We start from the raw sequence: 26,533 nt of genomic DNA, 5'->3' as shown, positions 1-26,533 counted from the left end.
TAGGGAGGGACTTGAAACAGTCACGTCTAAGATAGACACATTGTTGGTTTTATTGACTATTGGATAGCTAGCACTGGGACTTGGGACTGAATATAGAGTAGGTGACCAATAGACACATTTAGATGGCTGATTAGCACAATACATATACATATATATCATGTAGCATGTACTATATAGTATGTAGTATATAGTGTATAAGCACCAGACTCAGCCTGCTTTCCAGCTGTGTCAAATGTCTCATCTGGAGAGTGAAGATAGTGGATCTCCTATCTTCTGGAACCACCAACGCCAGGAAACCCCAACTACCTAGAGAACAGCCCATCCCTTCTTGAAGGCTGTGACTCTAAAGTTGTTTTTTTGTTTGTTTGTTTGGTTGGTTGGTTTGGTTTGGTTTGGTTTGGTTTGGTTTGATTTGGTTTGGTTTGGTTTTACCTAAAATCATAAGGTATCACACATCTTCTTTGTTCATTCTCATTCTTCTTAGTAGTGTGGAATCTATTTTTTCTTCACATTGCTTCAAATACCAATAGTGGGGCCTCACAGCTTCCCAGAGATCCTAGCGGCACAAATCTCAGTACAAATGGCCGGAGAGTATAACCCATATAATCAGGAAGCTCCCTTTTCTTCTAGAACACTTGATTTCTAGGACACAATTCAGACCTATCCATCTTAAAGATTGCACGATACTAATAGAGTAATTAGGATTCATTATAGTGTGGGATGGTACTGGACCTTAGGGGGGAAAGAATCTCCATTTAAATTTGGCCTGACACAGGGTTTAAAGAACTGGGATTCTCAAGGAATTATATGCTAATTTTTGATCAGGTAAAGACCTTGGAATTGAAATGTTAATTAATTAGTCATACAACTCTTTTTAATTTGACAATGGACTCTGCCATCTCTTAACTTCCCTGTACTGTATTAAAGCTTTATCACCGAACCCTGGGATTTATTGAGTGCCCATGCCTTGCAAATGTTATCACACTTCATCCTTATGACAAACCCATGAAGAAGGCCCAATGAGTATGCTGACTCACATAACAGGAAACTTAGGATCAGTGAGCAAGGGTAACCTTTTCGAGGTCACCAGGCAGAGTGTCAAGGCTGGGCTTTCTACTTAGTTCCTCGGACACAGAGCTGCTTTTAATCTCTGACTATGTCCATAAAGACATACATCCCGCAGGAGGAAAACCAGTCCAGATGCAGTTCACTGGAGCATCCTTCATGCTATCTGCCCCCCCTACCCCCAGTTGGTGCTCAGTACGCTGAATGAGTGAACATTCCTGCTGGGGTATTGGCCATGGGTCAAAGCTTGATCCATAGCTCAGTACATTAGAGCTCAGGTTTCACATCTGTGAAGTGAGGGAAACGGGCTGAATCATATCTAAGTTTCCTCTTAGACTTAAAGAACTATGTTGCTTGTCTGAAAGGAGGATGAATCAGAGTTTAGCAGCCACAGACGAGCAATATGAGCCGATACAACATTTCTTTGTACAGAATGTTCCCTCTGCTCAAAATACCCTCTCCCCACTTGCTCACTTGGCAAAGGCCCAATGAGCAGCTCAGCTGGCCTCTGAGAAGCTGTCCTTGACCCCTCTGTCAGTACACATCCCATTCTCAAACACATGCACACGCAGTGATTTCCTTCTTAGGCTCCCGTGGGTACACAGTGCATTACTGTGATTATTTGATTATGGGCCTGTCTGCCCATCCTCACACCCTGGACTCCAAGCCCCATAAAAGACAAAAACTGCATGCTATTTCTCTTCAGGCCCTACCTTCCAGCCTGGCACACAAAACAGATCTTCAATAAATGCCCCTTTCAGGGACTGAAGGAATGAACAGGGCATGTGTGGAGGAGCGGGAAAAGACAATTTGACCTTAATGGAGAATCTAAGCCAGAACACAGTGAGAAATTAGCGTTAGTTTGGTGGGAAGAGAATGAAGCACAGAAAAGGGTATTGAGACCGGGTACACCAGACAGTGTGGGATCCTTGTTCCATTATGAGGTGGGAGGGGTGACAGAAAGAAGAAAAAAAACATGAAAAAGATCAGCACAAACATCCTCCTCAGTTTTAAAACTTGCTGTTTTTCTTCACAGTTAATCCAGCCACAGCTCAAAACTACATGTTACACTCAACTGCAGCAAAAAGTAGATCATCCACCTCAAATCTCAACACCCCAGAGACCTTGCAGAATTGCAAGTTCTAGGCATACCTGAGCTATATGGAGACCTCTATTAAAAAAGCCAAAAATAAATTACCAAAACAGCAAACACTTAAGTAGGAAAAGTTCTATCTATCTGTCTATCTATCTATCTATCTATCTATCAATCAATCTATCAATCTATCAATCTATCATCTATCTATATTACCTAGTGTATGAACTCACATCTATCTACTATGTATTACCTATCTATCTATCTATCTATCTATCTATCTATCTATCTATCATCTACCTACCTATGTGTCTGTCTATCTACCATGTATCTATATTATCTAGTGTACGCACTCACAGCCCTTAGAAGTTCTTGGACACCATCTTGCTATTACATTGTGTGTGCATTCACTCTGATTATTCACATGAACAAAGGCTGAAAGCCATGCTCAGCTCCAAGGGGGAAAAAAAGCCTGATTATTTTAGCTTAATAAAATATATTAAAGATTGAAACTCTTTGCTATTTGTTTGTGTTTGGAATATAAAACACACATGTTTATTTATAACACGTTCATCTTTTGAGCCCTCTGAAATAGAAGATAACACTAAAATACATGCATTGCAACAGGATATGTGAATGACTAAAATAGACAGGAACTCAAACAATGCATTCCATTTCCAGCCAGACAGCCCTGTGTCCTGTGTAAGCAGCCGAACAGGTGACATTTCCTTTCAAAGCCAAGCAAGTCTCTTCATTTTGTGCACTTTGGAGAAGCCAGACCTGGGAAACAGTCCAGTCTCTTCAAGATATTGATGAAGACATTGTAACTGTGTTCACCCAGGTGATGGGCCCTGTTACCAAGTGGTTGCATCATTTTGAAATCTTGGTATCTACACGTTCATGGGCAGTTTTAGAGTGCAGAATTGTCTTTTCTTAGGTGGAAAAGGCTGTGTGTGTGTGTGTGTGTGTGTGTGTGCGCACGCTCGTGCGTGAGCGAGTTACAAGGTGGAGGGAGGGCCTCGGACAACTTTTCAGTGGTGTTTGGTAACTGCTTTGGGGTAATTAAGATTGTGACTAAGTGTGATCTACTAGACAACACTGTGAGAAGTTGCCTTCAGTGTGTAATGAGCTTATTTGGATCACCCATGACTCAACGTTTATAACTCCGGAAGGTGAGGTGTTGTTGTTAGTCTAGATTCTTTCAAGGATTTTCATGATGGAGCAGCTCGGCTGATGACTTATCCCTATCTGGGCGGGGGACAATGCTGTCCTCCCAAGTTTAGCTTTCTTCTGCATAGTTATCGTTTTTAAGTTTCTAGCTGATTGCTAAGATATCTTTTCAGAAAGACATGAAAACCAACCTCAGTCTTTAGTGCTCCCATTATACCAAAAGTCACGGCAGGAGGAGAAGGTTATTTTCTTCCTTACACTTAGAAGCCTTGCTATAATATAAATTTTAGCTGGAGATAGGTTATTAGATAATAGGTCTTCAAACTGAGTCCTGGGTGTTCAAACTCTGCAAGATTTCATGTTCTTACAGTGCTTGTAAATCTGTGGGTGAGCTGGAGTCACATCACAAAGACCCATCCATTTTCCACTGACACTCATGTATATTTTAGAGATAACTTATCTTCATTCCTGATTTTGATCTTCCGTGGGTAATGGCTCCCAACTCTCTAGATTTATGTGGCTCTGCCCCTGGTCCCTTTGAAGGCTCTTAATCTCTCTCCCCTAGCTGTGAGTATAGAGTAGTGGGAAAGACTACAGACTTTGGGACCTATGGCAGGCACGGTTGTTCATTAAATAGCCCTGATTTTTTTCTACTGGACACAATACTTTCCTACCTCCCTGGTCCCTTGCAGGTAGGGATGTTGATATGGTTTTTTTTTTCAGTCTAGAAAATGGAAGTGTAAGTGGTAGGCAGGTCGTTTAAAGGCCTTATTATGTCCCTTTTCATGTTTAGGAGGCATGGAGACACACAGTGTCATAGTCAGCCCATGTCAGAACTCTGAACTTATGTGAACTAATTTGATCTCCCCTCCTCTTCCTTCTCCTCTGCTCTCTTCTCCCCTCTTCTTTCTCCAACCTCTCCATGTGTATGAATCTCTATACACGTGAACATGTGGAAATCAGAGCTGAACCTTGAGTACCATTTCTCACAAGCCGTCTACTTTGATTTTTGGAACAGTGCATCTGCCTGTGATCGTGGGCTGATTGGGATGAAAAGCTGTCTGCTTGGCCAGTGGGTTCCCTATCTCCGCTTCCCCAGCCTTGCAATGACAAGCTGCCCATCATACCCAGATATTTTGCCTGTGTTCTGGGGCTGGAACTCAGATTCTTATGCTTACACAGCAGGCATTTGACCTATTGAGCCATTCCCCTAGCCCCCAATTTGCTACTCTTAAGCCATTAAGACTTGGGAGTTAACGTTATCTCTACAGAACCTAGGAATGCTGATTAATGTGGGACTAGACATTCTTGGGTCAAATCCTTGAACAAATTACTAAATTTCACACAATTATGTGAAAGTTAAATACAAGTATGTAAAAAAGAGTAACCACATGTAATATATAAGTTTGCTTGGAAATGTATACAAACCATTTTTATTTCCTCTGTTCTACCCCTCTTTTTCTGTAAGGAAAAAGAAGGTACCTTATATCAATTTGTTGTACCTAGATTAAGTTTTGGAGTGCAGAAGATATTTGGATATATAAACACAGAAATATTTGAATGATATACCTACTTATTTAAAAGATCCTTTAACAATTATCTTACAACATAAGCATCTTTTTTTTTCTCCTACAAATTTTATTTTATCATGTTTTTCAAGGTACAAGTAGATAAGGATAAGGTTTGATGGAGAGTAATTAACACAATTTGGGAATTTTTTCACTTCCTGTATTTACTTGCTTGTTGTGTGAATATGAGTGCAAGTGTGTGCCAAAGAGAAGGTGTGGAGGTCAGAGGACGACTTGAGGGACTCTGTTCTCTTTTTCCACCATGTGGCTTCCAGAGACAAACCTCAGGTCATCCTCAGGCTTGGTAGCATGTGTCTTTACCCACAGAGCCATCTCTCAGATCCTTCATCAAAGTTTTGACTGTGGCTTAGCAACTGGCTGACCTCAATAGGTCTGGACTGCACCGAGCAATGTTTGGTACTTTGAAGCACGGCTCCCTGACATCAGCAAGATGTAGTTTAGACTGGTAAGCTCTTCTCTGAGATTCACAATTGAGAAGGACGTTAACAAGCTGAAATTCATACAAGTGTCAGGTGAGAAGAATCAGGATTATGATATGACCTTCTAATATACGGAATAACTTCCCTATTCACTTGTTTACAAATTGTGTAGGAAATGGAATCTGAGTTATCTAGCCTACACAAGGGTGGGGTGGAATCACCATGGTTTTTTTTTTTTAACTCTCTGTCTATATATAATTTAATTTTAGGATTTTTTTGTTGTTGTTTTGTGTGTGTGTGTGAAAAAGTTTCAGATGCCCTGGAATTGGAGTTACAGACACTTTAGATGCCATGTTGTGCTGGGAATTGAACCCAATTCCTTTGGAAGAGCAGCTAGTGCTCTTAACCACTGACCCATCTCACTATGGGTTTTGTCACTCCACTTCATAGGGGCCTCATTAGCTGGAGGAGGGAAAGCTAAGAATGTGTATGGGGAAATAGGCCCAGGCAGAGGAGAGGAGAGAGTGTCTAGCAAGGGTTGTGGGGCTGAGGCCAACCTCTTCTAGAGAGGTCTTGTGTCTGGTACTCTAGAACTGAGATGAGAGACTTGATCCCAGAGGGACCCACTGTAATTTGGGTAGACCCAAAATTACCAGTACTGTATATTTTGTTCCCTGAACAGCATGCATTAAACACCATGAAAACATTAAACACATTAATGTTTTATCAGCATTAAAAACAAAAGTTACATATTCAAAGCAAGTAGTCTAACGAGTGATTCATGACATTATCTTCATTCATTCCAAAAATAACTGTAGAACACTCACTGGATGTAGGGCAATAGGCTAGTGATACAGAGAGTGGACGAGCCAAAGCCAAACTAAATGTATTTGTAAGTGCGAGATATAAGCGAAAACCTGAAGGATTTGGGGAGAAACAACCAACCCCCAGGAAGAAAGAAAAAAGTAAGATAGGAAGAGTCAACAGAGAGGTGACTCATCCTAAAACTGATTTTCAACAGATAGATGAATACCAAGCAGGTCACTAGCAGGTGTTAGGATCAGCTCATGCAGGAGAAGACTGCAGTTACTTAGGTCTGCAGTAGAGCACAGAAGAAGCAAGAGTTTGGGCTGGAGACTGGAAGGGGCCCAATGACAGTGAGCTACACTGCCCTGGACTACATTCGGAGGGAGATGGGGAGGTAATCAAGGGGCTTGTGTGGGGCAGCGGCATTTGCAGCTGTTCACTGATTTCTCATTAGAAAGATAGCTTTAGGGAAGGGGAGATGGGAGTGTCGAGAATAGGGCAAGGAAGACCAGTCAAGAGGCCATGTCAGGAGCCCACAGGGAGAGGAGAGGTGACAGACTCAAAACAGCTTCCATGAAACTGCTGAAGAGCTCCTGGGCCCAAGTCATAGAACAAAGTACCCTTGATCCCTTTGTTGATGTTTATGGTTCTCATTCTTTCCAACAAACAATTAAGTGACATTTATGATGTGGAACCTACTGGGAAGTCAGGGACAGCTAGGGGCCAGTGCTATGGTGTTTGTCACATTCCTTCCTGCTTGGAGATTCAGAGATGAATCTTTCCTTGCGATACTTCCACTGCTGTTGCAAGGATCGGTGCTGGATGGGTTGAGCGTCTCCATGCTAGAGAGTACCAGGCCCTCTCCTCAGCCACGGCTGATGTAATAGGGAATTTCTCTCTCAAAGTGTGGCTGGTATGAGTTCTTTGTCTCCAGGGAATTCCTGTGAGCTCTCCAGCTCTGTGAAAATCTTGGTATCCGAGGGGTGAAGGGGCAAGGAAAAAAAAAAGAAAGGCTGCTTATCTTTAGAAGGCATGAGTGAGGGATTGTTTTATACTGACTCAGAGCCAGGAGCCATTTAGGATTTGCTAGCACCTTCCTCTGAGACAGAGTGTTACTATCATTCTCAAGAGACATGTAGGACAGTGACTGCTCAAAGGGAAATGGGCAACGAACGGTGTGTTTTCTTTTGTAAAGCAAAAAGTAGTGTTGACACTGGTCTGGGAGTCTGGTGATGACGTCACTATCCTTGTGGACATTTGTCATCTTGGTTTTTTGGTTTTTTTTTTTTTTTTGTTTTTTTCTCTTTGCCTCTTCTCTCCTTCTCTAAGTATGCCCAGGAGAGAGGGTAGCACAGATTTCCTGCATGAGTCTCTGGCTCCAAAGATTCAGTTGAGTCTAGAGAGAACTACAAGGTCCCTTCTTTCCTTAACTCTAGAACTAATGCCCTGCTGCGGTGTCCTAGTGTGTGATAAAAGACAGGAGTATGAGCATAGAACACACAAAAGAGCAGAGCTGGGTGGGAAGGGCAGGATGGAGTTAGAGAAACAAATGGAGCAGGAGAAGGGAGAAAAGGCTTTTGATCTCTTAGCCCAATTACTGATCTACCTATTCTTTTAAAACACTAGAAGCAATTCTCTAATTGCTATGACAATTACTCAAGGAGAGCTAAAGAGTCCTTAAAAACACTACCAATTTCAGCCATGCATGATGGTGCAAACTGGCAATCCCAAGGACTTAGAGCATTCAGAAGGCTGAGGCAAGAGGATTGCAGCTTTGCCGCCCTCACAAGATACTGTTTCAGTCAAAAATAAAGCAATGTAACCGACAACAGCAACCAAAGCCCCAGAGAAATAACAGCAGCAACAGAGTATTCCCACTTCACAAGGGCTGATCAGCCAGCTCCTGATGTCCTGAACCCACTCCAACGTGTTCCTAAAGTCACAAAAGCTCAATGCAAGGCTGAGTGGGTGCCCAGTGGTGCTGTGGTTACAGTTAGCCTTTACTCGTGCCCACTTGGAGGGCAGCGAGTGTATTTGTTCTTCCTACACTTCCCAGTCTCCCTAGTATCAAATCTAGTGGGTAAACCTCTGTGGGCCCCCACTTGGTTTCTGAGCAGCCTTTAAGGGAATGGCACAGCCTCCTCTGTCAGATTCTGGGTCTCGAGACAGTGGACTTTCTGTGTCTCTGGTGTCCTATCTCAGTCTCAATGTACCATCTGGATTCTCTGAGTTGGATTTTGGGCTGTTTGATCTCCCTCTTCTACCCCCTACATATCTGGTCACTTCATCTTTCTCCTGGTTTAGACTCTCACTGAAACACTCATGCCCCATGGAGACCTCTCCTCTGAACCCTAGACTCTTTTCTGGTCACCAACCTAATATCTCTGCTATCAGCTATTACTGATATCTGGGGTATCTCACAGGGAGACACCACACATACAAACCTGAACCTTATTCCCCTTTCTGTCCCTGTTACACAAATTCTCCCCATGTCTTTCTTTTCCTTCCCTTTCTCTTACCAACAAATTAGGTCAGTTCCATCCCCTGGCACCACCTCCCCAGGCACCACCTTCTCATCCATGGATACCTGCAGGAGCTTCTGATTGGGTTCCCACACTCTTTCCTGGCTCCCCAGCAGAGAGAGTGATTATTGGTTATTAAACTCCCCCAAGGCAGCTTGCATCCCTGGACTGCTAAAAATACTCCAACAGATTTTCCTTGAGCTTTGAAAGAAATGCAATCTCCTCATTTTAGCCCTCAAGGTGGCTCTTGTGTGCTGCTCTAGTCTCAGCGCGTCCCCTCTTTTCATTCTGACCACTCTGACATTCTATTCGTCTCTGGCATTGCCTAAAATTTTCTGAGACCCTATCGGTCTGAACACCTCTGGAAAATATCTCTGTTTGCTCTTTGTAAGTGGTACTTTGTGTTGCAACTTACCACCTCCTCCAAGGAGCCTTCTCTGATCAGACGTAAATTATTCCTGTCACTGTTTGTCAAGGAATAACGTTTATTTCCTCAATGTCTTTATTTACATTTTGTTTTGCTATCTTCGTTCACTTACCTTAACAAGTTCATAAACATGTATTCATTCATTTTCTCCTTCTATCTCTGCCATCTATCTCCATCCCCCTCTTTCCCGACTACCAGCACAATGGCTTGAATGTGATAAGTGTTCAATAAACGGCTGTTGAATGAGTGTCTGCTTACACTAAGCCCTCTGTGAATATTATCTTAATCAGCATTATAGTAAGTCTAAAAGACAGCTGCTGTCTCAAAACAGTTTTATGGACAAATAAAAGACAATTTACAGCCGTAAGTTCATTTACCTAAATATATAGAGCTTATGGGTTGAGGAGTTGGGATTTTGGCCTTGTATGGTCAAGCTTCACGAGCTGAACACCTATTTCACTGCTAGGGGTGTGTAGGAGAATACGTAAGAAGGTGTCAGGGTTCGAGTGAGAACGGTCCACATGGCTCCTCTATTTAAATGTTTGATCCTCCAGTTGATGGAGCTGTTTGTGGAAGTATTTGGTGATGTCTTAGTTGGAGTTTTATTGCTGTGAAGAAGCACCACGACCATGGCAATTCTTATAAAGGAAAACATTTAACTGGGGCTGGATTGCAGCTTTAGTCCATTATCATCACGCTGGGAAGCATGACAGCATGCAGGCAGACTCGGTGCTGGAGGAGCTGCGAGGTCTACATCTTGATCTGCAGGCAGCAGAAGTGAAGACTGAGACAGGCTGGCCAAAGCTAAGCTTCTTAGATCTTAAAGCCACCTTCAGTGACCCACTTCCTCCAATAAGGCCACAGCTACTACAATAAGGCCACACCCCCTTTTAGTGCTACTCCCTACGACCAAGCCTTAGAACACAAGAGTCTGTGGGGGCCATTCCTATTCAAATCACACTTCTGGTTTGGTCTTGTAGGAGGTGTGTCATGGGGCACAGCAGCTTTGAGATTTCAAGAGCCCACACATTCCCTTTATCTCTCTTTCTCTGACTACCACGTGTGGATCAGATGTAAGCTCTCAGCTACTGCTCTGGCACTAAACCTGCCTGCCTGCCTGCCCCTGCATGCCCTCACATGCCCCTCCATGTTGGTCATGGACGCTAACCCTCTAGAACCATGAGCCCCAAATGAAATGCTTTCTTTTATACATTTCTTTGGTCACAATGCCTCTTCACTGCAATAAAAAGTTAACTAGACAGAGGGGCAAAAGTAAGTTAGGCCCTCCCTTACTGAAAACCCAGCCATACTTAGTGATTTTTAAATCCTTGGCATAGGGTTTCTAGGTCCTTTCTCCAGTCCTATTCCAGGGGTTTTGTTTGTTTGTTTGTTTGTTTGTTGTTTTAGGGTTTTGTTTTATTTATTTATTTATCTATTTATTTATTTATTTATATTTATTTATTTGGACAAAACAGGAAGTTAGGTAGCTTGGAATGTGAACTCAGCTTAGAACCAAGTAAAGATTTAAACCTATGTTTTCTTCACTAGCTCACTGTAATTTCCCAATGCTAGCCATACACTCCGTGGCCTGACTCCCATGATTTCACCCTGCTGTTTGTATGTTAAAGACGAGAGTGTTGGCACTTTATGACAGTCCTCTGTGACTTGGTTTCCCACAATGCTAAAGAGAGTTCAACAGTATACATATATACAAAATGTCCTAAGCCAAACCACACTTCTGGAAAGATTAGAAAAGAGTGCTCCATAATTCTTAATAAAAACCCAATGGTAGATTTTATAAAGATAGAAAAAAATACATCTGAAAAGTCATGTGGAATCCTAAAGGACCTTGAATTGTTTGAAAGAATCTTGAAAAACAGGAATGAGCTCTGAGTTCTCCCATATCATGATTTTAAAACTTACTTCAAAAAACTATAACTGCTAAACTGGTGTGGCCCCAGCACAGTGGCAGGTACAGACCAATGGAACTTCAGTGAGCTAAACCCTAGCATAAGTGGCCAAGAAAATCTTAACAAAGCTGTCAAGACGATTCAGTAGGAAAGGGGGAACTTTTTCATATGGACGTAGCAATAATTTCTTGGGCATGGCATAAAAACCATTGAGCAAAAAGTGATTAAATATAGCTAAATTTCATAAAACATTTAAGCTTTTATGTCTGAGAAGTCAGACCAGCAGTGAAAAGGCAACCTGTGTAGTGAGAAAACACTTTCAAATCATGTATCTGATGAGAGATTGTTATCTAGCTTGTATTAACTTAACAAAAAAAAACTAATTGAAAAACAAGTTTTGACAGCCTTAAATAGTCATTTCTTCAAAGATGTGAAAAAAATGGTCAATAGACTCATGACAAAATGTTTGGTATCAATGGGCATGAGGAGAATGCAGGTGAAGTCCCCACAATAAGATAACGCTTCCTCTCTCTCCATTAGGGTGGCGAGGAAAGAGTTAGAGGAAAGAAGAGAGGCTGGAGGAAGAAACAGAAGGAATGAGCAAAACAAAGGGCAAAGGATGTGGAGAAATCAGAGCAAGTTCTGGGGATGGTGCTGGTGATACTTGTATGGTATTAATGTACCTTGTGCCAAGAACTATCCGTGTTAAAATGGCAACAAATTGCTATATGGATTCCCATTGTATCTGGGAATATAAAATGGTGTGCAGTCTTTGTGGAAAAGGTTCTAAAAGAGTTTCAAAAAAATGTAATGCAGAACACCATATAAAGCATCAATTCTACCTCTGGGTATATACCAAAAGCAACTTAAAGCAAAGACACAGATATATTTATATACCTGTGTTCAGCATAGCATTATTCTTACTAGACAGAAAACATAAAGGAGAAAAAATCCTCCATTCATGGATGAATAGGTGAAGTAAAGATGGCATGCATGATACTATTCAGTTCCAGAAAGGCAAGAAATTGACGTGTGCTATAACATGGGCGAACCCTGGAAACACGATGCTAAGTGAAACAGGACAGGCATGAAAGGATACATATTGTATGATTCTTCTTGCATTATTCCCTACAAGAGACTTCATGGGGGCAGCACATGGACTGTGGTTGCCAGGGGCTAGACTGGCAGATGGAGTTGGTATGTCACAAAGATTTCAGCAGAGGAAGATGAGCAATTTCTGGGGATGGTGCTGGTAATACTTGTATGGTTTTAATGTACCCAGTGACACGAACTATCCATGTTAAAATTCAACAAACTGCTATGTACATTTAAATTTTTACCACTAGAGAAAAGGAAAGTTTTAGCTTTCTCAAACTTGACACCTTTCTTTACAGATAAACCGTTGGTAGCAGGCATTATTCCAGGCAGCCTGGACTTTCCCCACAAGTTCAGAGGATGCTGTCTTCTTCCAGCTGTCCCTTAGATATTGCTCACAGCTGAAGACCACATTCCAGAGATGGCCTGAGTCTGGTGACTGACTGTTCAGTGTGAGGCTTGCACAACAATGTTGGAGCACTTACAGGGCAGTTTAATGCCTTGATATGGCCTCACTCTCTTTCCACCCTGTCTTTCATCCCTTCCCAGGCAGAAGTTCATCTCCAAAGCACTCTCTATATTGCTCTTCCTTCCACAATAAGAAGCCGAGCAGAAGAAAACAGCACTCCTTCCTCAACACATTACTTCAATTGGGTGCCAGAGAAAATTGTCATAACAAGTATATTAATATATGATGAGTGGGATTTGAAAGGCAGGCTTTGAAGTTGTGCATTGTGCAGCATATAGAGAAACCATCCTTCTGGGTCGATTCCTGTCTTATTCCTTTGCTTTGCAAGTTCCCAGTACCAGTCATCTGGAATTACTGGTGAGCACCCAGAACTTTTAATCAGAGCCTGGCTAAGCCTTGAACAGGGAGAGAAGGAGGTTGCTTCCACCCCACCCTTCAATAGAGCTCAGAAATAAGAGATGGAGCAGGCTGAGGGCTCCCTAGGAACTCCCCCTCTAGATTGTCGGACTCCATTTTATCCCTTGGTCCTAAAACTTTCCAGGATTGTCCTCTGTGTTCTGGGCACATTTTTTTTCTATCTTGTTTTAGTACCAGGTCACTCCTTATGTGGGTCTTAAGCTGCGGTGCTTCTTAGAATGAATTTTATTTCAATATGAATGAAAAATCCTAGGGTAGCTATGAATCCTGGGATCCTATTTGAGATCCTGCTTATTGATAAAAATAAAAGACAACAGGCCTAAATGGAGACACTATACAAGAACCTAGACCACGTTCGTTTATCAAAAACAGTCTTATATTGAGTTAGTGTACAAAACCTCAGAGGTTGTGAGCAGGAATTGACAACTGATTTATCCCACTTTCTAAGCAGATAAGAACTTCATGAAAATACCAAAAGAGAAGCCAAGAGAGTTGGGGTGCAGCTCAGGTGTCGAACATTTTCCTAGCATGCACAAGACTTTTCCATCTCTAGTTCTGTAAAACAAGCATGCAATAATAATAAAGGAAGCACGATGGAGGAACACCCCCTCTCAATCTTCCTTTTCCCTCAAACTTGCCTTCCCTTTTGGTCAGATCACTCACAGCTGGAAGGAATGCTCCAAGTCCCTGACTCCTCCTTCCTCCTTGTCCTTTTATCCTGAGAACAGAGTCATCTCTTTCTCTGTCTCTCTAAGAATTGGGCCTCTGTGAGCCACAAAGATCTTCTGAATGGCCAAATCCAAGAAGGTCCTTTAAACTGCCTTTTGTTTTTAACCACTTCGGATGTTTCTGTTTCCTTTTGGTTTTGTAACGTGTTTCATTTCTTTTCCCTTGGTCTATTCCTTCTCTACCTCTTCTGCGCATACCTTAAATACTGAAGCAGTATCTTCTGTGTCCTTCACACAATCATTGGAAGATGCCTCCTATGCCTCAGACCTAGAATTTCCAGAGCTAGCTAGCATCTTTACTCGTTGGCCCACCATTTTATCTGAATCTTCTCTTTCCTTTTCTAATTCCTGGCCTTGTCACCAGTCAGTCACTGTTCAGTTGTCTACACTGGAAGCTTCAATCTCAAATTTTTCTCTAGATTTTTTTTTTTTTTTTTGATATCTCCACATCAGCTCCTGTCCAAAAGGACACTCTCTCTACCCTGGAACTCCCTATGCCTCCACAGAACATCTTATTACTCCATTTGATACTTATCATTACTTCTTGATTAGATATCTAATGACTTATCATCTGCCTTCTCTGTAAGAACGGGAGCCCACTACTCCGAGCCCCATCTAGAGCAGTACCAGCGTTTTCCTGATGCTCAGTGGAATGAATCAAAAGAAGTTGTGTTTCCTCTCCCTACTTCAGATCTCATCTTGGCAAAGTTTTGGAACGCTTCTGTTTTCATCTCAGAAGTGTCTTTCTTTCCTTTCCTACGACACTGTCTCCAACTAGGATGTACCATATCATTCCAACACTGACCTGGCTGGGCTCTTGCTCTGGCTAGCTGGTCTTAGACCACACAAATAAATCTCCTTTTCTACACATGGTCTGGTCTAGGTGTCTCCTTCCTCTCCATGGAGCTACTTACTGATGTGTGCCTAACAGCCTGGTCTCTCTCTCTCTCTCTCTCTCTCTCTCTCTCTCTCTCTCTCTCTCCCTCTCTCTCCCTCTCTCTCCCTCTCTCTCCCTCTCTCTCCCTCTCTCTCCCTCCCTCTCTCAGCAGAGATATTCAGACATCCACAACTTCATCACATTTAAGAAAAATGGATCATGGGAAGTGTAGAAAAGTAACCCAGAAGAAAGCTGAACAACTAGGGACCAGTGACCCATTCTGTTAAGGGAACACGGGAGATATCCTAGGAATGTGGACTGCAGTAAGTGGGGCAGAATTCTAGAACAGTCATGACAACAGAGAACAGCTACAGGGCAATGGGAGGGGCTGGAGAGAGACAGAAAGGAAAAAATATATATTCATGCTGAAGTGAGATAGGATTTCCACACTTGTCTACATCTAAAGGCTAAAAATAGGGACATTTGAGGAGAAAAGCAGTGAGGAATCTTTTAATTCTACTGACAAGGGCTATAAGAAGCAAAGTTTGCAGGGATGGGTGTGTCTCTCACCCTGGGCAGTAAAATTAGAAAAATCTTATTTTGGATGCTCCAACCTTCACTCTTCTCTACCCTCCGCCCGGTCTCTCCATCTTCCTCTCGGCGGAAAATTTAATTAGGAAACAGTATGAGATATTTATCCACATAAAATTACAACGTATACTGTGCCCATTCTACACACTGGCAGAAGACAGTGTGTAACCAAAGACACAACCAGCAATATGTATAAATATATGTGATGTGCATAGCGTTAGTCAGGTTGCTGGCTCAGGGACAAAGACTTGATGTAAACACCTTATGGGGAGGAAAGGGTCATTTTTACTCATGGTTCAGAACTCTCAGCTTGTGGAAGCTTCATTTTGTATGTGTGTGTGCATGCACACACAATTGTATGCATATATACACAACTTAGAAAAATTGTGGCTATCTTTAGAATCTGTGGGGCAAAAAGATATTCTTTGAGCCTTTATACTTTTATGTATTTTTGAATTGTTTATAATCAGCATAAGGTACAAATTATAAACGTGAACACGAACGATTCCTGGGAGACAGAATGTGATAGGACCCCCAGCATGTGATAGGACCTACTGGGTACATCATACAGAGGAAAGGAGAGCTGGATGGTGACTGGTCAGCTGGCAGAAGGTGGGCTTTCTGACTGCTACAGCATCAAGGAGCCTGCCCTCTAAAGACAATTGCAGGGCTTGGGATTGTGCCTGAACTGGCTCTTTCCTCTGTCAGGGGGTTTCTCTGAGCAAGGCCACTTCTGGAGCACCCTCATGTGTGTTTCCTGCACAACTCAAGCCCATGTTCAGATGCTAAAGTGTGTTGATTTCACTATGCTCCCATCCCCTCTTCTAACAAACAGGGCTGCTTGATTAATGGACGTCTTCGTGTTGATATCTCAGTCACAATGAATTTTCATGGCCTTAAGAATGGAGGTCTCCTGCTGAAGGGAAATGCTTGCTGCTTCCCCTGTGCCATAATTCATACAGAAGAGCCAGGGAAGAGAAGGAAGGGAGGATTCCAATACCAGTTTCTGGTTATTTCTGAATATTACTTCGAAATGTCTCCGCATTTTCTTCTGACTGGCTTCCCCGCCACCCACTTCTGAGATCTGAGTTGTGCTGCTGTGAGTTGCTCCCTCTGTGGGAAGGTAAACTTCATAGCCAGGAGAAAACAAACAAACAAAAACAAACCTTCACAGCCCTCCCTCATCTCTTCCCAAATTTCCAATTTCCTTCACTTAGAAGGAGGAAGAGGAAGAGGAGGAAGAGGAGAAGGAGGAGGAGGAAGGGGAGGAGGAGGAGGGGGAAGAGAAGGAGATGAAGAAGAAGAAGAAGAAGAAGAAGAAGAAGAAGAAGAAGAAGAAGAAGAAGAAGAAGAAGAAGAAGAAGATGAAGAAGAAGAGGAAGAGGAAGAGGAGGAGGAGGAGGAGGGGAGGAGGAGATGAAAAAGAAGAGGAAGAGGAAGAGGAAGAGGAAGAGGAAGAGGAAGAAGAAGAAGAAGAAGAAGAAGAAGAAGAAGAAGAAGAAGAAGAAGAAGAAGAAGAAGAAGAAGAAGAAGAAGAAGAAGAAGAAGAAGAAGAAGAAGAAGAAGAAGAAGAAGAAGAAACCATACGCTGCTGCTTCCTATTGCAAGGACTTTAGTCACTAAACTGGAGGGGGGTCCACAACTTTGAAAATCGACCCGAATCTAAAATTCTTTTTCCCCTAATTATTAAAAACGTTCAAATTCCCGATTAAGGAACGCTGGAGGGCAGAAGGATCTCCAAAGACATGAATGAAAGAAAAGAGTGAAAAGAAGAAATCCCAGCTCTGCCTGGAAGGCTCCGTGTGAAAGAGCCCGGCTCCTTTGGTAATTCCAGGCCGCGTTTTGCAGGCGGCCGCATCTGCCTCCCCTGTCTCTTACCTCCTGGATGTTAGGAACTATTTGTGGTCGGCGTGGTGGAAGGACACAGTGAGGTTCTCACCTCCGCCCCCCGCCCGTCGCTCGCATCCCCAGTTCCATCAAAGCCAACCCGGGCCAGCGCAGGGATCTCCGAGTTGCGAGTGTGCTGAGGCTGAGACTGTCACTCATTCTCCGCTCAGCGCGTGAACGCAGCTCGGCAGTGGCTGGCAAGAAACAATTCTGCAAAAATAATCATACCCAGCCTGGCAATTGTCTGCTCCTCGGTCCATTGCTCCGCCGCCGTCCACAGTCGCTTGCAAGGGGAAGGCACTGAATTTACCGCGGCCAGAACATCCCTCCCAGCCGGCAGTTTACAATGCTGCAAACTAAGGATCTCATCTGGACTTTGTTTTTCCTGGGAACTGCAGGTACGTTTTTATTTCATTTCGTTTTATTTTTTTAAAAAATTCTAGAGCGGGTTTGTTAATTGACCGCTTGCCCCTGTCCTTCCTCCCTCTTCCCGAGAAGCCCGGTTCTTTTGGCTGGTTTTGTGTGTAAGGCAAAGACAGCATTTTCACTGAGCTGAGAAGGGAGCGCATCGCATCGTCCTTGCTTGGCCAGCCAAACCCGTGCCCTCCGGGACGGCGCTGGACGCGGCTGCCTCCCCGCTCCGTGGCGGCCGCGCACGCCCTTCCCACTTGTGTGCCCGCGGAGGTGGGACAGGGGTATGGGGACCGGGATGCTGCCGTGGTGGGCAGCGCTGCTTTCCCCTTTCCGAAGGCGGGTGGCGGGGATGCGCGGCTCGGGTGGTGTCTCACCCAGGCTCATCTTCCACCTACAGGGGTTTGTCAAGCTTCGAGAAGAGTGAACAATAAGGCTGGGGCAGCTTTACCCCCACCGTTATGTCCCGGGCTGTGATAAAGTAAGGCTTGCAGCCTTCGCTTACTCCCCCACCCCTTCCCCGCCCCGAATAACGGTTTGCAAAATGGGGCAACCACCGGCAGCACCGCAGGGCCCTGTGGTCGTTCCTGCACCCCCGTGCAAATGACGTTAGTTTTTCATTTGCCAAATTGCTGGGTAGTTGCAAAGCCTGCCCTCGGCCGGGAGCACGGAGGGATGGGAGGGTCCAGCGCCGCGTTTTGACAGGAGGAAGTGCAGAGGGGCGGAGGGCGAGGAGGGCGTGATCGGGGCTGCCTGGCTGTGTGTGTGTGTGTGTGTGTGTGTGTGTGTGTGTGTGTGTGTGTGTGTGCGCGCGCGCGCGCGCGTGTGCGCGCGTGTGCCTTTACACGCACCGAGAGCCCAGGGTTGCACGGTGCCAGGGAAGAATGGCAGGTAGCCAGCTGCCCAAGACACCTCTCCCCATTCTCCTTCCTCTGGGAGATATTCCTGATCCTGGCAAAGTGTGAACAATGGGGAGCTCGGGAGAAAGACTGTAGCGACGCTGTCGCGGGTGGCGGGGGCTGTGCCACCGCCCAGAGATCCTAAGCATCCGGGAAGGGGGCGCATTGCATTTTGGCTATTTCCATCTCGGCTTTCCCTGGAAAATTCTTCCTTGTGCCCACCCTCCCTTCCAGCTGCTGCCCCTACCCCACCCAAAGATTTGTGCTTTGGCGTCCCAGTGGGTTGAGAGAGGGGGAAGCAAAGGGCGCTGGGCAGCTGAGAGCCGGGTGGGATGGGCCGACAGCTGGGGCGGGGGGCGTGTGCTGCCAAGCACCAGCTGAAAGCAGGCCAGCCAGAGGAGACCGCGCGTGGCTGTCGCTTCTGCCTGGTGTGGCTGCACTGGTTCAAGATCTCTAAGCCTTGGGTGTGGAGCGCACAGAGCGGCCCCGGGAGCACCCAGCGCGCCCCCCTCCGTGGGCAGCAGGAGAGCTGAGCTGGGCCACCGCCTCCAGCCAACTCTGATCGGCGACCAATCAGAGCGAGGCTGGCTGGGCGGGAAGCCGCGAGAGGCTTTTATTGCGGCGCGGGTGGCGCCCGAGCTGCCAGGATGGTCTCCGGGTGTTCTAGCTTAACGGTCTCGCTCGCCTCCCGCCGGGAGAGACCCCGCCCTGATACTGCCCCTAGCTGCACGGCAGTTATCGAGGACATAGAAAAGAGAAGGATAGGCCCTGGGACTTCTCTTGGTCCAGCTAGCTTATTCTCGCCCACTCGTGCCTCTTTCTCCGCGGCTTGGAGCATTGAGGCTCCGTGTCCATGGCGCACAGTTGCGCCGGAGCGCTTCGCCTGAGAGTGCAGAAGACAGTAGCCCCCAAGCTGTGTCCGGGAGAGCAGATGCGCCTGCGCTGACCCTCTGGCCAAGGACTAGAGGCTGGGGTGGAGGGGCGTGGTGGGGTGTGGCAAGGGCGTGTCTTGACAGGGCGTGCCAAATGGATCCTCGCCACCACCAAGCCCAGTACTGGCAGAGGCGTGCCCTTCTCTGTGGTGCTGTGGGTGACCTCCTCTTAGGGTGTGTTTATTGAGACCTTCTTTCTGGATAGCAGCATGACAATGGAGACCTAATCTTTCATGATGCCTCTTTTTAGGATCCCCTGGTGGTCTTCTCCATGATGGAGATGGGTGTAACCCTCAGTGTTTTTATCCTGTTGGAAACTGAGGGAGGGAATCCTTCAGTGGCGTGATGTGATACCGGATGCTCAGGCAAGATTGGCATCCCGACCAATGTTCCCTAGAGCGAAAGAATCCCTATTCTGCCCCTAAGCCCAGACATTGAGGACAGTGAGGACCGTGAAGGCAGAGAGAAAGAGGCACATACCGACCTGTTTAACAAAAGAAAGTGGTTTTACAAAGAGAATTTTCAATTACAGTATTGTTTTCACCAGCTTAAAAAAATATAGAGAATTCAAGCCAAAGGGTTAGGAAGAATATAAAAGAAGAATATGTATATATGAATTTTCCCCTTCCTCTGACTGCAAATGCGGCAGGGTATCCACAGACAATGGTATAATTCAAACTCTGTTATTGGGTGAGCATAAAAATTTAACATATAAGGAACGCTATCCCTAGCACTCGTTAATGAATATCCTAGTGAATATCAAATGAATCAGATGTTGTAGGTGTTTTCTGCCCCTTAGAAATAAAAAGACGGGTTGCATGATTGCATAGTAAATTTGAGCCCGTGGAAGCAGCGTTCGTTGCATGCTGGCTGAATTATGTGAACGACGGGGAACGCTTAAACCACGTGCTTAGTTGACAATTTTAGGCCTTTGCTATTCGAACCTGCAAAAGTTAAGGAATAGGCAGCACTGTTTTTCTAACGAGATGACAGCGGGCATAACAAAGAACAAATTTAGAACACAAGGCAACACACACAACATATACCTCATCTCTTGCTCAGCAATTAAAGATGCATTTCACAAAAACGTGAGAGTGATTATGAAGACCTCTATTCTTTTTACATTGGTTTTTCACTTACAATGGGAAATGTAAAATTTGGACAAAATTTAAAGGACTGTTAACAAAGCCATACTTAATATGGAGGACCTTTCACCACTCACAACCCTTTTCAAAAACATGTTGCTGTCTGTAAAAGTTTAGCATGCTAAAATAACATTGAGATTAATTTAGAATTCACTTAAAATGTAACAAGACTAAAGTCAAATGGAGATTATAATCCAGAATTGTGGAACTATGGCCCTCCATTTATTTAAGTTGGTGGGTGTTATGCTGTTTTTTGTCTATTTGGGGGACAGTATCTCTTTATGTAGCCTTATGGCTTAGAACTCACTATCTAGACCAGCTTGGCCTTGAACCATTTTAGAATCCTCTTGCTTCAGCTTCCCAAGTACTGATAGTACATCCAGGAGCTACCAAACTGGCTTCTTTATGGTTTTGCTGTTGCCACTACAGAAGTCCTGAAGATCTCCGTGCCCTGCTAAGTTTTTGCTTATCCCGCACTGACAACATCCCTACCTTTCTGCTTCCTTCAAGAGATTAAACTTGGTGCCTTCTCTCTAGGCACCTTCACTCCAGATCCCTTTTGTTTTAACAGTATCAGGAGACAGCAGAAAGGTGTGTCTCAGAGCTTGGCTTAGTAAAGCAGCTTTTTCCAGGTCTATCCGTGGCCATTGGTTAAACCAAGGATTTGTTCCTTTAATGGGTAAGTAGTTCTCTAAACTTGATCAAAAATTAAAGAAGCTAGGCCCTTAACCAGCAAGATGGCCTAGTAGGTACAGCACTTGTCATCAGGCAATGCATCCCCAGAACTCACATGATAGAAGAGAGGACTGACTCCTGCAAGTTGTCCTCTGACCTCCACATATATGACAAACATAAATACATACAAAAACGTCAAAGCAAATATCAAAAAATCTCCCCCCAATAAAAAACCCCACAATGCAAGAAAAATTAAGGTGTTGGCATGTTATTCATACAAGGTAAGGTTATAGACTTCAGTGAGGGAGAAGTTAACTACGGGAGCCCAGCCTCTAAAAGCTTTTGAAGTGATTCCCTTTAGAGTATACTTATCATTAATTGAATTCTTCTGATAGGTAATCTATAACTCAATGTAAATAATCTCTAAATTTTCCTGTCACTGGGAACAATGTCTTAATTGCCTTTCAAAATAAATAGCACCATTTTGTCAGACAGACTCTAATCTTTACCATGACAGATGTTTTTCTTCACACCAGAACTCGGTTTCTTAACTTATAGGCAGCGTTTGTAAACCTCGCAATGCTTGAGATATAGACCTTGGGATTTTTGGTGCAATCACTTAATTTTTCTTTTAGATGATGAAAGCTGTGTTTGTATTAGTTTGATGAATTCCCCCCTCCCCCATTTACATCATGGCCTTTCTCCAGATTGCAAGTAGCTTCGGTGCTGCTGGCAGACCTCCAGATATTTTACAGTCTTTCTTGACTTTGTGGGAAATAAGTGGCTGACTACCTGTTGCTGAAGGACATTTGAACTCTCTCTGACAGTCGTTGCTCTGTGATGATAGAGACCAGAACGAATTAGCAGGGAGGGAGAACAGGGTCTGCACCTGTTCCCATCTATCTGCTGAAACAGTCGAGCTTGGGAGGAGACAAAAGCTCGTGCAAAAGACTCTCCTGTCCGGCTGAAGGTGTAGAACGTATAAACAATGCTTTTGTGGTGTCAAGATAAATATTTGAATGCAAACTCCATAACGGAGCTTGGTCATCTAACAAATCTATAGAGTAAGGAATGTCTGGAATTTTAAAAGTAACGGCAGGCAGCAGGTTACAAGCAGTGTTTTTGTAATCCTAAAAGCTCCATGATGAATTAAACAAAATTGGAAACATGAATCATCAATATTGTGCATTTTAGCTGTGAGTCAAAAGACCAAGGCTCAGATACGTTTTGCTATAAAGGAAGAATTCTGAGTAAAATCCAGGAGGGAACTGTGTGTGCTTGTTAATATACTCCCCAAGTCTCAGCAGTATTGGAAAAGGGAGCCTCATAGGAAGGACGGAATTTTACAAGGACTCTTCCGAGTCCTAATGATTAGCTTTTACGAGGCCTGGAGATTTTAGTATTAGAAAAGATTTTTAGCAAGAATGTTTGTGACAACACGAGTAGATAGATATGCTTGCTCCTGTAGGACACTGGAATATAGAAGTCAGTCTGAAGGTCGTGGGTCTTGTCACCTCCAGCCCTTTGTGTTATTACCTCCTGAAGCTGATGTAGAGAGGGATGGTAAACGATCTGGCACTGGCAGCACCTCCATTGTGCCCTTTGGATTGGTGCTGTTGAAATCCTGTCTTTCAGCTGCAGATGCTCAGCAGGAACAGTGCCTTTTGATGTTGGTCTGGGTGCCAAATGGAGGCCTTTCAAGCGGTTTCCATGCATTGTATTTCACATGCTATTAGGCCGTGTCTACAGGCAGCTTACCAGGTTAGCTGATTCTCACTTAGGTCGACACACTTCTCCCTCCCTGTAGTAATAATTTAGCTTCCAAGCAATCAGGGATCTGAAAGAGACTGCTGTTGAAGGACTTATCTCATATATGGGGCATTGAAGATTTTAATGGACCTGTTATGCATTCCTTCCATCTTGATATTTGTAATGCTTTCTTGATTGCAAAGCCAATCATGTGGCTGATGTGACTTCAGAGCCTCCTGTCTAACCTGCACCCCACTACATGCTCACCTTTTGACGGGGAGCTGAAAAACGCCTCAACGTCTGAGATCCCTCTTTCTTTTATCTTGTATAATTTCTGGGATAACATAGACAAAGCCTTGCTTTGCCCCTTCTCCATTGGTTTCTGATTGCCTCATCATTTCACAGCATTCCTGGTAATTTCATACTGTTTGAGATCCTGTTACATATTCTCTTAAACAGAGGATTGGGTATGTTTACCAAGTGCCAAACTTTAACCATCATCCCTGTGGTGAGCCACACTGGCGTTCGATGAGGTCATTTCTGCTGTCAGGGAAGCCTGCTATGAATACTCAGGCTTGGAGATGAGGAGAGGTACCTAAGCTAGGTAGAAGCTTCAGCCATATCTCTTCCTAACTGTCTGACTTTGGAATGGTGTTGTGTTCCAATTCCAACTTCTTCCCCTGTGAAATAGACATACTAACATTTTAGTATGCCTGTGTGTTGGAGTCCTGACTATTTTAGAGACCGCAGAAATTTGATGGATGTGAGTTATGAGTATTTACATGAGGAAATGGATGTATCTGGAGCTAGAAAAACTTACTTAGGCATGGTGCTGTTTTTTCAGGAGATGTTAACAAGAGCATCAGGAGACTGCGGCTTTGTTAGTGTCAGAACTAGATTCGGAGATATGATTGCTAAGTGTCCTGACATTGTTGTATTGGGATGCTTTAGAGAAAAAAAATGATTTGATCATAAGATGGACAGCCATCAGTGCAAGGATGGATATGGTTCCATGGGCCACGAGGCCCATGTAAAATTCTGACCCTCTGCAAGAAAATTCACAATCTCCTTTGTTTTGCAAGGATTTAGAAAACAAATGACTATGAGAAGACATTACCAGGTCCCCATCTTTCATGGTCTAGGAAGGCACTCATGTGCTTTTAGGGCTCTGGAAAACGCTGGTCTTGCTTTTGCAGCTATGTTTAGGTCTGTTTGTTGTTGTTGTTGTTTTTCTGTTTGAATTTAGTTGCTTTGGAATATAGGTGAATGCTTCCAGTTTGTTGAAAGTGGACCTTACATAAGTTCCATTGCTTTGAAGCTTAAAATCATTTATAAAAATCAAGGTTATTTTTGTAAAGAAGCTACTTGACCTTTATTTTCCCAAGGATCTGAAGTGAGATCTAAGGTATTCTATGATTTCTCACTGCAGGTATTTTTGTAAATTACCAACTCCAATAAAATAGAGTAATTGGTATTCTTATTCAAATGAATCAGACTTAAATACCCTAATGGCTGGGCAGGAAGTAGCTCTGCCAACTAAAGGTGACTTGGGAAGGAGGCTGCAGAATTTGTTTTAGGTAGCTAAAAGTAGATAACAAGGCACATAATACCAATTATTATATCTTAATCATCAGTATGTGGTTCATAGGTCCATTATATCATTTCACCTTCTCATCATTTGTTTGGTAAATATTTACTAAGGGCTTGCTCTGTGCCTTTATTGGAAGCACAGTGGTCAGATAACATAGGCCCTAGGCTAATAGTTCAAGAGGAATGCAGCTGTTAAACAAGAAAAATACTCACACACATTTGCAAAAAGCTGAGGAAGGAGACAGGACACTGGGAGCTTGTGAAGAGAAAATCTACTTATTGGATGGTTAGAGAAATGAAGGTAGCATTTAAACAACTGTCAAATAGAAGAGACAGATGGCATTCATTCTCATTTTAAGACATGGCCTATGGCCTGCTTCACTGGACAAACAAAGAAAAACAACAGGCAGAGGCAAATTCCCGTATCTAATAAAAATTCTTAACATCTTGAGGTCAAACAAGTTTAGAGATTGTGCCTGGTTTCAGTTTATAGAGTCAAGAGGGACATGCCTCTGTTTCCAGAGCTTTCCAACTTACACATAGAGATATGATGCCATGGCTCTTTTGGGGACCACAATAAAGGAAGCAATCAATTCTGCCTGGGAGCTCCCTGGAGTTTTGCTTAAGAGATGAGTTTGTCTTCATGAAGAAGAGGTAATTCAAAGAGATCAAATCACTGGGGCAAAATATATATAGCTGGGTTTGGGGAAGAGAGGCAGGGTATGACCAGAGAGTAGAAGAAAGAAACAGAAACTCGAGAACATTATTTATTGAGGTGGGGCTGGTCCATGGTTTCTATAAGTTGACTGCATTTATTCCTCTTCTAAATGATAGCTTGAAAACATGTAGCCTTGGAAAATATAGTAATAAAGTTGCCTGCAGTGGCTCTGCACAGACCGAGGCTCACCAAAGTGAGGAGTTGTTGAGAGGGGACGTTGTGCAGAGCTCTGGGGTTTGCACATCTGCTAGACACATTGACATTCGGTAAGTTGTTGCTTTTCTCAGCCTGTGTCCCTATCTGCAACACTGAGCCCCTGATGCCCACACCACCTACTGGGTTTTAGTAAGCTTAAATAAACAGTAAATAATCAATAGGTGCTTTTGAACAGTTTAGTTCATCTTGAGCCAAGAGATTTTATCTAAAATGTTTGTCTAAAGAAAATTTACTGCGACTGCTTTGGGCATGGCTCAGAGTGAGAGGAAGAAGACAATAAAGCAAAATTGAGAGTACTGTTTTTGGCTCTGTAGAAGCTTCCAGGTGGTTACAATGCAAGTACTAATTCAATTCCCTTAGTTATGAAAGATGCTATGTGGCAAGTCCCTAAGTTAAGGAGCCAGGCCACAGCCACTTAGATAGGCAGAAATCTCCTTGATTTCTTTTAATATCTAAAAACAATGTAGAAGACAGAAAATGTGATCCAAGCCTCTAGGGACCTTGGGCCAATAGTGCAAAGAAGATGTGTTACCTCATGGAAGTAGATGGGACTGGAGAGAGAACTGTAATAAAGAGTGATTTAAGGGGTGTGTGTGTGTGTGTGTGTGTGAGAGAGAGAGAGAGAGAGAGAGAGAGAGAGAGAGAGAGACAGAGACAGAGACAGAGACAGAGACAGAGAGATTGAAGTCTTAATGCTAGATTAATCTAAATGCTAGACTAAGGAAATATGAATTGCCTGAAGATGTAACAGTCAAAACAAGAACAACAAACATGTTTGGGAGGATGATCAGGTATAGGAAAGGACTCTGTGTGAGGTTGGCCAGCAAGTCTAAGGAAATTTTTGGCTTTGTCTAATAGGAAGACCCAAGTATGGAGAAGGGAAACTTTTAGGCTTAGAGTCAAAAGATTATGGTTTAAAAATTGACATTGTTCTGACTAAGTGAAATTATGGATATTTATCTCTTTTGAACACTAATGTCGTCATTTGAGGAGACAAAAGTAAGACCACCTGTGTGAAACCCATTATACATGAAAGTACTCTACAACTCGACTCTTTGTTAGAAGAACTATAGTAGGGTGGTTTTATCATTTGTTTGTACAGGAAAGGATACTTAATGGAGGAAAACCACTG

General features: G+C 43.6%; 1 protein-coding gene across 17 annotated transcripts in view; it reads left to right on the top strand.

Moving 5' to 3' along the window:
* The first annotated feature begins 17,080 nt into the window (after positions 1-17,080).
* The window catches only part of Ncam1 (neural cell adhesion molecule 1), a 293,603-nt gene continuing 284,150 nt past the window's right edge, over positions 17,081-26,533 (top strand). For all 17 annotated transcript variants that reach the window (XM_076925111.1, XM_076925106.1, XM_076925110.1 and 14 more), the window contains exon 1: positions 17,081-17,464. In XM_076925111.1, the coding sequence (XP_076781226.1) occupies positions 17,413-17,464 (52 nt within the window). In that variant the 5' untranslated portion in view covers positions 17,081-17,412. The remainder of the gene's footprint in view (positions 17,465-26,533) is intronic.

Source organism: Arvicanthis niloticus, chromosome 26 (genome assembly GCF_011762505.2).
Source record: "Arvicanthis niloticus isolate mArvNil1 chromosome 26, mArvNil1.pat.X, whole genome shotgun sequence".
Classification (NCBI taxonomy): Eukaryota; Metazoa; Chordata; class Mammalia; order Rodentia; family Muridae; genus Arvicanthis; species Arvicanthis niloticus.
Note: the sequence above shows the minus strand (reverse complement) of the source record. Positions and strands in the feature narration are given on the sequence as shown.